Here is a 12,612-nt window from a genome sequence, read left to right as displayed (position 1 = left end):
GCACGGAGGTGCCAGGGCGCTGACCGACGCCCTCCCCAGGGAGGCGTCAAGTGGTCCTGCTGGCCCCTGGCCCCTCGCTGCCTCCCCACACACAGTGGCTTCGCCTTTGCGTGAGTGGCGTTGTGTTTACCCTCCCACTTCCTTGTTCCACTCCAGCGTAAGGGCCATAAACCACCCAGCTGGCACGGCTGAGCCCTCGGCAGCACAGGCAGGAGGAAGAAGAGAGAGGGGAGATGGCAGCCAGCCCCCTGCTCCGTGCCAGGAGGGCACCCTGGGTGCCGCCGTGGTGGTGGGGAGCACAGCCCTTCCCCTAGGGCTGGTGCTGCCACCTGCGGTGGGTCTCTCATGCCCACTGGCCACCCTCATGCCGGGGTCCTGGGGCGTGCCAGGGGGGAACAGGACCTACTTCCCCTTCTTCTCGGACTTTAGGGGACACAACGTGACGGCCCTGCGTGTCGGCGAGTCGTCTGCCCTGGCCTCCATCTTCCTGCTGGCCTTGGTGGGAAACATCTGGGGCATTTGCCTGCTGGTGCGGCGGCAGCACCGGCTGTGCGCCGCCAACTGCCTCGTCCTCAACCTCTTCTGCGCCGACCTGCTCTTCATCACTGCCATCCCCTTCATCGCCGTCGTGCGCTGGACCGAGTCCTGGGTGCTGGGCGACGTCGTCTGCCACATGCTTTTCTACCTGGTGAGCCTCAGCGGCACCGTCGTCATCCTCTCCCTCTCGGCCGTCAGCCTGGAGCGCGTCGTCAGCATTGCCCGCCTGCGCCACGCTGCCTTCCGCCGCCGCAAGGCGCTGGCCGCCGTCCTCCTCCTCATCTGGGGCTTCGCCGCTCTCGCCACCCTCCCGCTCTGCTGCTTCTTCACCGTGGTGCGGCTGCCCGCCGCCGGCGGCGAGGTGAGGGCCGGCGCGGCCGGGCGGAGCCGCCGCCCCTGCAGGCGCGGGGCGGCCGGGGCCCGCGCGGGGCGGCGGGGGAGAGCGGGCCCCGGGCGGCGGCGGGAGTCGGCGCCGCCGTCCCAGCCCGGCCCGCTCGCCCGGCCGGCCCTCCCATTAAATGGGAAATGCGCATCGGCTGGGGTTTTTTTGCGCTCCCCGGGGGGCTCGGGAACCACGCACGGGTTTTTCTGCCCAGTGTTTCAAAATGTGTACAAAAGTACACCCAACGTGACATTCAAATACGTGATTAAGGCCTATAAGTTTCAATTTTAAAGTTGTCATTAGCATTTGACATTAAATTTATGGAAATATTTAGATTGTGGACAACGCATCTATTTGTAATTGTACTGGCTTTTAAAACCATGAAGTAACACATTAACTGACAGCTCTGTTTGAGTAGAAGGTTTTCACAGACTCGGTTTAGTTTGCAGCCGTTTTGTCTGTAGGCATAGAGGGAGAGAAGGACAACTTTGTAGTAAAAATAGCAGCAGAATATTAATTTTCTTCTTTATTCTTGGTAAACAGGAGATTCAGATTTGCACCTTGGTTTGGCCCAGCATTGCAGGAGAAATAGTTTGGGATGTGACCTTTGCCATAGTTTTCTTTCTAATACCAGGATCAGTCATTGTCATCAGTTATTCCAAAATCTTACAGGTATGCTTTTCCTTTAAATTTTTTTCGTAGAACAAAGGGAAGTAAACAGTAACTCACTAGGCATCAACATACTGTCACTGAATACAAATACACCTAAAGGGGATAGACATGGTTTCCTCAAGAGATGGTAAGTATGTGATATAAAATGAGGCACTTCAACCTGTACATAACAGCCTATACGTTTCAACTATGAACAGGCCTGAACAGCACATTACCAGAAGCCCAACACAAAGTTTCTCTTTATTTATATATAGTATTTAATACACTTCTCCATTTATGTGCTGTTCATAGTTAAAGAGTATCAATCTCCTAAAATCGCCTCTTTTAAGAGTCAAGCATTTGAAATAAGTAAAAACTAGATTTTCCTTTCCTTGAGCCTAAACCAAGGTATTTCTAAGAAGGCAGAGAGGCAGGACTAGGAAAAATCCATCCCCTTTTAGATCTACTGGTTTTCTGCATGTATTTTAGTACACAGATCTTGTTAGATTACACTTATTCCTCCACAGTTTCAAACTTCGCAAACAAAAACTGTGAATTAAACACTCTACTTCCACTTTCTTTCTGAGTGGATGTTGTTTGACTGCTGAAACATAGGCCAAGACACCAAGCACCACACAGTTTTAATCTATATTCTAGCAAGCATGATCTTAGTTACCTAAATTCCTTTTAAAACATCTGATTTCATACCCCTTCCTCTTCCAAGAACGTGTAATCAGATATGTGAATGTAACAGACTTACTGTGCTATGCCAACTTCAGTGAAGACAGGGATGTAGAGCATGAGATTTAGCATTTTCTGCAAGCTGTTGGGATTCAATACTCTACCTAATGACAGATGATTCACACCCATGAATACTAGATTCCCAAACTACCCGTAGTCTGGTTTATTACATCAGACAGTACATTTACAGGACACAGATTTTCATAGTGACAAAAGGATCTGTAACATTTAAGGTTAGTTCATAGAAAGCAATTCTGATTACTAACTGAAAAACTAGAAGTTTACACAAAACAATGTAAAATCCTATTCAAATTTAAAATGTATTATGATTTAGTTACTGTAATAAATTCATGTTCCTTCTAATACTTACCTTATAATATCAGCATGGCCGTAAGAATTGGATTGCGTTCCATCTTGCGCATCAACAGGATTGCTAACTATGTTCCAGTTTGCATTTGTGAAAAAAAATCAATAGGTTTATTTAGATAGAACAAATGAGGTCATAACTTGAAGTTAATGGGATTTCATGAGTAATTAAGGCTCTGTTTTATGCTGAAAAGTATTTATGTCTGGTAGAGAGCCATGAGGAGAACAACCAGCTTGACTAGTATTGAGGTGAGTTCACAGCTGAGGGGGAAAAAAAAAGCTCGTAAAGTAGGAATGTTTGAAATGGAAGCATTGACAAAAAGTAAAAGTGGACTTCTGCAATGCCTTTTTTGTAGTCACTTTTCAAAACAGAAATATCATGTGCCAAGATTTACTTTTGCACTTGGAAAAATGTGTGAATAATTCTTTTAGGTTTCAGTGAAAGTTACTTTCTTCTCTTGTTCCTGCAGATTACAAAAGCATCAAGAAGGAGTTTAAATGCTGGTTTAGCCTACTCGGAAAATCATCAGATTCGTGTTTCCCAGAAAGACTACAAACTATTCCGCATCCTCTTTGTGTTGATGATCTCATTCTTCATCATGTGGAGCCCAATTATCATAATTATTATTTTAATTTTAGTCCAGAACTACAAAAAAGATTTAAATATTTTGCCATCGATTTTCTTCTGGATAGCGTTATTCACTTTTGCCAACTCTGCTGTTAATCCAATTTTGTATAATGTTGCCCATTTCAGACGCAAATGTCAGGAAATTCTTCTATGTTGTACAGGGAACCCTGTAAGGCATGGGGCTGGTACAGAAACCACTGCAAGAAGAAGTAACCATGAACAACCAAATTTGTCTTTCATTACCAGATAATTATTTGAAGTCTGAGCTGTGCCACACTTTGGATGTTAATGTCTACACTATCCCAGGTTGAATGGGTCACTATGTTATAGCATTATATGCCAGAGAAGGAAAAAAAAGTTAAATCTGTATTTTTAATTCCTGCAGGTAAAATTCTCTTGACTTCACTGCTTTGTCTAAGTAAGATTTGGACAATTTAATCCAATAGATTGAATTCTCCACTTACACTGAAATAAATAAGAATGTGGCAGTGAACTTGGTGAATGTGGTATAGTTGAAATAAGTACTTACAGACAAATTAATTTCTATGAGAGTACGTTTTCTGTTGGCATAAATGTCATTAATTTAATGAAGTTACAGGGAATCTATATCAAGAGGGCACCTGATCCATTTTTACTCTGATTTTACTCCATTTTCTACTGAGTAAGAGAGATCAACTTTCTAGTGAAAATGTACATCCTCATAAACTATCTGCTCTTTTTTTTACATCCCATTTAAAAAAGGCACTTGATTATACACCTAGACAACCGATTGCCTGAGCATAGGTTTGGGCAGACTAAGCAATTTTGTGTAGGAAACCAGATGATAAACATGTATAATCACTAAGTGAATGACCAATTTTCTTCCATCTCAAGATAAAAATATGGACATAATGCCTGTAATTTATAAATGAAGAATAAATAAACAAATGTTTACTTGTGTGTAAAATAGTTCTTTAAAATTATGCATATTTTTATGCCTTCAGTAGTCATATAATAAAGTTAATCAGTGATATATAGGGTCACTGAAATTCCTTCCTCTTTTCTAAAATGCTATTGGGAACGATTTCCAGTATTTCCTAGAAAAAGGATGATATTATATTTGAAAAGAAATTGCAAGTTTTAGAAAGCAAATACATTTATATATTTAATTAAAACTCTTTTAGTTACAAATTGAAACTGCTAAAAAAGGAATGATTGAATTCTAAATTATTGGCATCTGTCACCAATTCCAAATAGTGCATTAAGATAATGGTTTACTAATAAACCCAATGTCTACAGATGTACAGATGTGCATACAAACAATTTGCTTCCCCTGTAATCCAAGTTTATTAAAACGTTTCATTGGTTTATTAACAAGGTGAGCTACGTAGCTCAGATAAATATGCTCAAAATCTAAATGAAGCCGTTTAAAAGGTTTTCAAGAGAACACCCGATCAATGTGTTAACTTTACATCCATGGTGCTGTTACATGGTTCTTTCCATAGTTTTGGATCTCCTTAAGAGCAAAATCCTGAAACACACAAAAACCAAGATTTTGTTTTTCAATCACACTAGGCAAAATTAAAATACACAAACTTTCACCAAATTTAAAATGCATACATATGTGATTTCTTTAAAATGCTCTTGAGTCCAGCAGTTCGTTATTTGTAGTGATAATGCCAATACCTTGCTCTGCAGTTTATAATTCCAAAGAATTTTCCACTCGGAACAAAACAGGAATTCATCCAACCTGTTATACCTGTCCTAAGCATTTTAATACTTTGTCAAACAAGGTACTGGATAGATCAGTGATAAAAGAGTTATTTATTTACTTTGACAAGCTTCAAATTATTTGCCTTTTAAAAATTATTAATCTAAGAATGTCTTTCAACAAAATAAGAATCTCCTGACCTCCAAAACTTCTAATGGCAATAGTAAATTAGCTGAATAATTCACAGTTTTTGGTTCTAGCAAATGCTAACAGCAGATTCAGCTTTCAGCTCTATGAACATGACGTTGTATTGTGTTTACAAGTAGTCCAGCTGTGATATCCACACTCACATTGCATAACCTAAAGCAACTTGAGCTATTACTCTGAGAGACTAAGTGTATCATAGTTTGATCCGTATTTGGAAAGAAGCTACCATCAGAAATGCAATGTAAGTTACAATGAAAAAACTTGTCATTTTCTAGGCTTCTCTTTTGCCTTAAAGAGCCAGTATACCAAGAACAGATATTTTAGATTTTTTTTTCCCATTAAGGTAAGTTTTGTACATCTATTAGAGTTTTTTGGGGAACTTAAATTGAGTATAGTATTAATTTAAAAAGCTAATGAAAGATCTTTGGGGGGAAAAAAATTGTCTTCAAGACATAGGCAGAGTATGCACAATTAGAAGCAGATACAAACCTATTCTTGCAGCATCAGATGTCAGTCAGGATTTTACCATAATAACAATGGAATGCAGGTCAGTACAGATAACTGAAGTCGGCTTTTTTTGCAACTAATTCTGTAGCTCTAAATAGCAGAACTGAAACTAAAGTAGCAAGGCTTCCAATCCACACATAAGGAATTAAGTGAATTTTGTAAAAATCTCTGATATAAAGCTTTCAATAAGTGTTTTTTTCAGTTTAGCTCAGAAACGTTGTCTCATTCCCAAATGTACTTGCTTTGCAGGAACTTTGGCTTAATGATACTGGAGAATTCAGAATCAACTAACACTATGGTAATTACAGGTCCTGATCACAGTAAGGGGAAAATGAAAATTGCTGGCTTTAAGTTTCATTTATACTTTGGTGCTGGGCTCATAAACTCTGGCATAATCCTCAATAAGAAGCAGATAGCATTAAGGACCTGGGCTACTATTTTTCATTTACAAACAGTGTGGGACTCACACAGTCTTATTAGACATTGCACTCAACACCTGACATCTGAATATAAATTAGTATAGCAGACAAAGAATATAGCACACAGTGCAACGTGGTAGATCTGGTATTTCTAGGACAAGCTAGAGGCAGCATGATCAACTTTTAAATTAAGGTTAGGAAGTCAAAGAATATTTAAGGCTGAAATTTCAAAGACATTCTGAGCTTTTAGTTTTAAATTACACTATTGGTTCTATATTCTGTGAAAAAAAAAACAAGCATTCTGTTATATAGAAGTTCTGAGATAGTTGAAAAAGTTATATCACAAATTATGAATAAATGAATATATTAAGTTTTTCATTTTGGTTTATACTTTCTTGCAAAGATTGACAATACATTTATTGCCTTGCGAGCCTCATATAGTGTAGAAATAATAGAAACATGGATTCCACCATGCTGAATCAGACCAGTACTTGGACTAGCCCGATATCCTGATTTTACAGTAGGACAGTACTTTCTCTGGGTTTGACAGAAATGCAAGGAACCACCGTACACACACACCTCAAAGCCACAGCAGAACAGCTGTGTATCTACACTTTATCTTGGACTTAATACAAAAACATCCCTAATCATCTCATTATTTTGTTTTCTCAACTTTAGAAATTTTTATTCTTGCTGCACTTCATTTGAAGAGCAGTGAATGCAGCATTCAAAACAATTATATAATGACATTGTTTCTTTTCTGTCCTACCAGTTATGCAATCATACACATCATTCACAAAAGCCAATTTCATTTGCAAATATTTATGATGTTTCTTAGTCTTGACTGCCTTAAATCTCAACTGTCTTTTATATTGTCTCCAAATTCTCATTCAAGACAAAATTTTAATTTTCATTGTTGTCAGGCACTTTTTCCAGGTCACTAATCAGTATTCTAAACACCATCCACCTTAACAGATCTTTCAGGCGCCCTGTTATCAGCATACCTACTTTACAACATGGCAATATATCACTCTCTGTTTATAGATCAGATGAACAGGTAATAGAGCCACAAGAGCTGACTGTGCTCATCTGTTCTGACTTTCTTTATATTACACAAAAGTTCCTTCAGTCAATCTCAGTTTATTCTAACACATCATTTAGAAAAGCCTTTAATCTTGATTTACAGATTTTAGTGATGAAGAACATACAACAGCTCTTGGTAAACTGTTCCAAAGGTTAATGACCTTTGGAGTTAAACAAATGGCTATTTATTTCTGCTCTGAATGTGTCCAGTTTAAAGTTCCATCCATTTTAATTTATTATTCCTATGTTTGCAAGTCCTTTATTATCCAATTCCCATTGCTTGTGTGGGCAAGTGCAGACTTTGCTCAGGTCAGCCTTTAACCTCTTTCTGATGAGAAAAGATCAAGGTCTTTGAAGCACTCACTAGGGCACACATTTTTCAAACTTTCAATCATTTTCTCTGCTCTTCTTTGAAACTTCTAATTCATCCTCAGTACCCTTTCCAGTTATGATTACTATCAAATGTGACATAGCAAGCAGACCTATGCCAAGCACAGCAGTCTCATATGAGTCTGTAAGTTCATCTTTTGCATCCTTAGTTTATGTATCCAAGAATCACATTAACTCTTTTGGCCACAGCATTACACTGAGAGTTCACATTCAGCTGATTCACCAGACAAGTCTTCTGTACATATCGTGTCTTCCATAATGCAAATGGGGTTGGGTGGAGTAGGGATGGGTACACTATTATTTTATTTGTCCTAAATATGCTGATCTGTCTTCTTCATTCTTCACTATTCCCCACTCTGGGTGTAATCTCTATCAGTAAGTATATTACGTTTCCTTCTAGTTGATTGATTAAAGTAGCATAAATTAGCATTTGGCCTTTTCTAATATACTTGAGCACAAGTGAGCTAATCCGTATCCTACCCTGTGGTGCAAGCTCAGCCTGACTACATGACTCAAGATAAGGTCATACTTCCAGTATAAGGGATATGTCCCTCTTCCACATCCCTTTGTGAAACGGTTGGCATGAGGACCTGTGAGAAAGGGTCTGCTATGAGGTACCCTTCTGATTTTCCTTAAAAGCCTTTTACGTAGAAGTTTTCAAAGAAGTTTTTGAAAATACATTTCATTCCCTTCAACAACTATTTTGTTGTTGAAGGGAGAGTTCTGACTAAAGAGATACAGTTTCTTTTGACAGCAACTATCAAGTTTATCCTTAACTATGTTTACTCATACTACATTCATTTAATTGTTTTACAACTTCCTCTAATTATTGTTTCAGCTGATGTGATATGCCACATAAAAAGCTATACACCTTAGCTCTCCTTCAGATAAGGGAAGTAAAAGTTGGAAATAAATTACTACAAGCTTCAGTTTTCAAAAGACAATGTTACAGCCACTAAGTAAAAGACAATGCATTTGCAATTTAATGAGCAACAGACTCCCAGTGCTTTAGTAATTAAACCCTGAAATAAAATTCTTCAGAAAAAATGTTCTTACCATTATGAACGATAACTCTGTATTTTCTGTCCAAACAGAGGTCTATCTGCCTTTGTCTGACAATTTTCTGTGCCTCTGGAGGCAATCCCTTGGGGTCCCGGGAGAACACAAAGGAATAGCTATCAGCACAAGTGCCATCTTCGTTTAGTTTGCGGCAGGAGTAATGAAGAGCATATGTATCATAATCTGTGTCCACTATCCAGTGATCATCATCTGGAAGAAACCATAGAAAAGAAGCAAAGGTGTTAGAGACACCAGTAAAATCTAGTAAACCTAAAGAGATTGCTGCCATAAGCCTGCAAAGAAAATAATACAATGAAGATTGGTATAAATGATAACAGATTAGCTCTTAGTTTACTCCTGTGTCCAGCATTTATTTCCATGTTTTGGAGGGAGTTGTTTTTTTTTAAAGAAAATAAGCATTTTCATCAGGGACAGTGACAGAAGGAAGTGGAAATGGTTGGCACGACTGCTTCTCTTCTAACACATGCACAGAACAAGAGCAGCATGAAGAAATGCTAATAAATGCCTTGTAAATCCATGCCTGAACATCATTATAAAATGTGGCAACAAACACACAAAAGAACCATGTATTACAGTAGCTACCATGAAGTACAAAGAAAGTTTTCTTATTTTAACCAAAAAAGGGGATCAGAAAGAAAATAGTTTAAAAAACAAAGAGCGAAGCTAAACATGCTCTTGGTCATGCTAGTCATGCTCCAGATTACTCAAAACCGTAACTATTTTCCTACAGGGGATGTTACTTTAAAAACTGCATTTTTAAGAAAACGTATTATCATGCAGTTTCCATGTGTGTTAAAAGTGTATTTGCTACAAGCTTTATCATAAACCCTCTTCTCAAAACACAGTTACAATTTCAGAGAATTCTTAACTTATTTAGCTAGGTAATCTGATAAATACCTGGTCACACAGACACCCTGTGCTAACAGAAGTGAACCTAGGTGTTTGCAGTAGAAAGTGTCATCTCTACACCTTCCTTTCCTGGAACAAAAGATCCTCCCTTGCACTATGTCTGCACTGGTGAAGGCAACACTGTATGTTCTCTTCCCCATCTCTCCTGTGGGTGGGGACAACAGTTTTTAGAAAGGTAAAGTCTGGGGTCAGTCAGCAATCTGAAGTATCCATGAAAACATGATTCAGCAGCATGCTGTGAGGAGATCTGGCAACAATTCAAGACCAGTTGGCATCCAAAGGATTCTTTGTAACTGTTTCTGGAGAGAATGGAGCTCAAATCACTTCCAAATTCCACCTACTTCTCTTGGAAACAATCCATGGAAATATCTTGAGCTACAAGTGTCTGAATCTCTACTTGGCTCAATAAACTAATTTTGCATAGGCTGTGACAGATGACAGGAAAATATAAATATCTGTATATACTGGATCATATTTGTTTCTTAAAACAGATAAATCTCTACACTTGCAGACACAAGACCAAGCAAAATAACAATTGCAAAATCCTCTTCCCTGCTTGACCAAGTCTGACATTAGGCTTTTTGGAGAGAACAGAAGCAGCTGGTAACTGAGTTCTGAACTAAAACAAGACTTAAAATACTTTATCTGCCTTTCATTTCTTTCCAAACAGTGACGTTTGATTATATTGTTGGGTAACAAACAAGAGAAATACAAAGATATACAAAGGACTGGTTTTCACTTGTTTAAAGAAAGCCAACCAGCTGTTCCATATAAAAAATAGTGATTACCTTGTTCACATTAAGGCTTTCCTGGATGATAGTTATTCCATGTTTTAATTGTGTTTAAGAAATCCAGCACTACTTTTCCCTTCCCCAGCATGGACACACAACATAACTAGGCTCCCAGGTAGTTCTGTATCTTCTATAGCTTAGTACTCACTTCCTTTCTGGAGAAAAGAGGCAACACCCCAGTACTTCATCTTGAACTTGGCAGGATCCTCTGTGTCAGTGAAAGAGCCAATCATGTCAGCACAGACATCCCAATTACTGTAGCCAGAGAGAAAGAAAATGTCACATTCAAACCTAATAGCACAGATTCAGTGTGAATGTGTGACTAGCAGAGGGCCAGCAGGTAGGATTAGAGCACCTGTAAGCGAAGGAGAAGCTTAGTGAAATGGAACAAGAGGAAGACTGCAAACAACTTACTTGAAGAGTCTGACTCTGCCTTTTGCAGTGGCACTCATATGTCCATTCTCATCTACGGTGAACTGGGTTACCACGTTGTCCTGCAGAAACAGCCCCTCAGGGTCTTTTTTTGCCATGGCATACCAGGTGCCACTGTACTGCAAAGAAATAAGAAAGGCTGCAGTTAGACCTAGAAGTATGGAAAACATTACAAACAGACATTACAAACTAGGGGAGGCAACAGAGGAGAGGACAAGCCTTTGACACCATGCCTCAAAGTTGTACCTAAGAACAAATCTAGCTGTTCCAACAGCATAAACCCACCATAAACCCTAGTGCAGCCAGGGTTTGTGACAGAATTGGCATCTTCTGGCATTTTATTTGTATCTGCGGTTCTCCAGTATTTAGGATACAAAATTTGGTGGAAGAGGATAACAACTGGCAGATCTTGACAGATCTATGTATAAAAGATTTTTCCTTGCAGTGATGTCTGAAAACTCTCCAGTATTAATTATTCATAGAAACAACCAAGTCACTACACTCCTTTTCTGTTTAGACCATACAGTTTGAGACCAGTCTGCTAAACCTCAGTTTCCGCAGTATTGCTTTATCAGATGCATCAGGATCCAGCATCCATGGAGGTGTGGGCAACATCACACACTTCTGCTGTTTCTCAGTATTGCAGTCTATGACTTTGAGTGAAAATATGAACACAGTGGTGCTACTGAATGCTGGATTTTGTAGCCTGGGAAGAGGAGTTAGGCAAGACATCACAGATCCAGTAGAGAAAGAAGATTTACCCTGGTCTTGTCGAAGTTCTCCTTGACTTTGAAGCTGCTTACTCGACAGTCCCGCTCCGCTGTGCTGCTGCCCAGCAAGGCAAGTGCCAGCAGGAGCAGCCAGGGCAGAGCTCTCTCCATGTGGGCCATCCTGTCCCTGCAGCAACAGCAAATAGACAGAGAATATCATCAGAAACAGGCTCTGTCACACAAGCAGGATAGGGAGGAAGGCTGCCCTAACAGGTCCCCAGGGCATCATGCAGCTTTCCCTGATGCATGTGCAGGCAATGAACCCAGTTGTCCCCAGCCCACCACAGCAGGGTCTCTTACAGACAGTGCCAGTCCCTGTAGCCTCTTGAGAGCCCAAGTGTTGATGGCAGTGGCGGGGCGCCTAGGCAGGGAATGTTTTATGTAGTCCTGGGGCTTTCGCAACCACCTGAGGTACAAAGCCAGCATTGGAGGGGGAGTAGGGAGGCGGGTTGATGCATGCTGCAGGCTAGAGCCCCTTCACAACAGCCTCTTGCGTAACACCCAGGGGCTCAGGTGGTCTTTGACCCTGACCCGTACCCAAGCAGGTGCTAGAAGCAAATGCCTCTCTCTGGTTTTCCTAACCCAAAGGCAGAGCTTACATCTGGGGGAAGGGGTGTGCACATGTATGGGGAGAACAAAGGAAAAGAGAGGCACCCCATCTTTGCACGGGGGAGAGTAAGCTGCTTCCACCTCCTCTGTGATTTTACACACTGCAGTCCAAAGTCCTTCTTACTCAATGTGCTCAACCCAGTCACAAGGTGCAGACTTGTTTCCTCCACCTCCTCCCCAGATTCCTTTCCTCTATTCCCCTGATAAACAGTGGCAAACAGCATACTTGCAAGTTTCTGCTAAAGTTTCTGAAAGCTTGGTCATGCCAGAATCTCTTCAGGTCCTCATGACTGGTTCCATTTTGCTTCCCAAAGGCTGACTCCAGTGCTAACCATCTCATAATCAGCTCCCAGGAACAGAAACTGGGGCCCTGAAAATCTTCAGGAAGGCAAAAGAGCACTTTTGTGTGGTACTGCAAAG

General features: G+C 40.4%; 2 protein-coding genes across 2 annotated transcripts; one reads left to right on the top strand and one right to left on the bottom strand.

Annotated features, from left to right (window-relative positions):
• Positions 1-364: 364 nt before the first annotated feature.
• On the top strand, positions 365-3,555 carry FFAR4 (free fatty acid receptor 4; the record flags this gene model as incomplete). Its single annotated transcript, XM_082002468.1, has 3 exons — positions 365-898; positions 1,463-1,591; positions 3,148-3,555. 3 exons carry the CDS (start codon positions 365-367, stop codon positions 3,553-3,555), a joined length of 1,071 nt encoding a protein of 356 aa, XP_081858594.1.
• A 4,043-nt stretch (positions 3,556-7,598) lies between these two features.
• On the bottom strand, positions 7,599-11,712 carry RBP4 (retinol binding protein 4; the record flags this gene model as incomplete). The annotated part of the gene is made up of 5 exons (XM_082001975.1): positions 11,575-11,712; positions 10,796-10,932; positions 10,530-10,636; positions 8,658-8,870; positions 7,599-7,693 (listed from the first exon to the last, which is right to left on the bottom strand). The coding sequence occupies exons 1-5, from the start codon at positions 11,701-11,703 to the stop codon at positions 7,599-7,601; spliced, it is 681 nt and encodes a 226-aa protein (XP_081858101.1). The 5' UTR covers positions 11,704-11,712.
• Between the last annotated feature and the right edge of the window lie 900 nt (positions 11,713-12,612).

The sequence above is a fragment of the Phaethon aethereus genome, assembly GCF_964289735.1.
Source record: "Phaethon aethereus genome assembly, chromosome: 7".
In the NCBI taxonomy this organism is placed as follows: Eukaryota; Metazoa; Chordata; class Aves; order Phaethontiformes; family Phaethontidae; genus Phaethon; species Phaethon aethereus.
The sequence above is the reverse complement of the archived record's forward strand: the minus strand, read 5'-3'. Positions and strand labels throughout refer to the sequence as shown.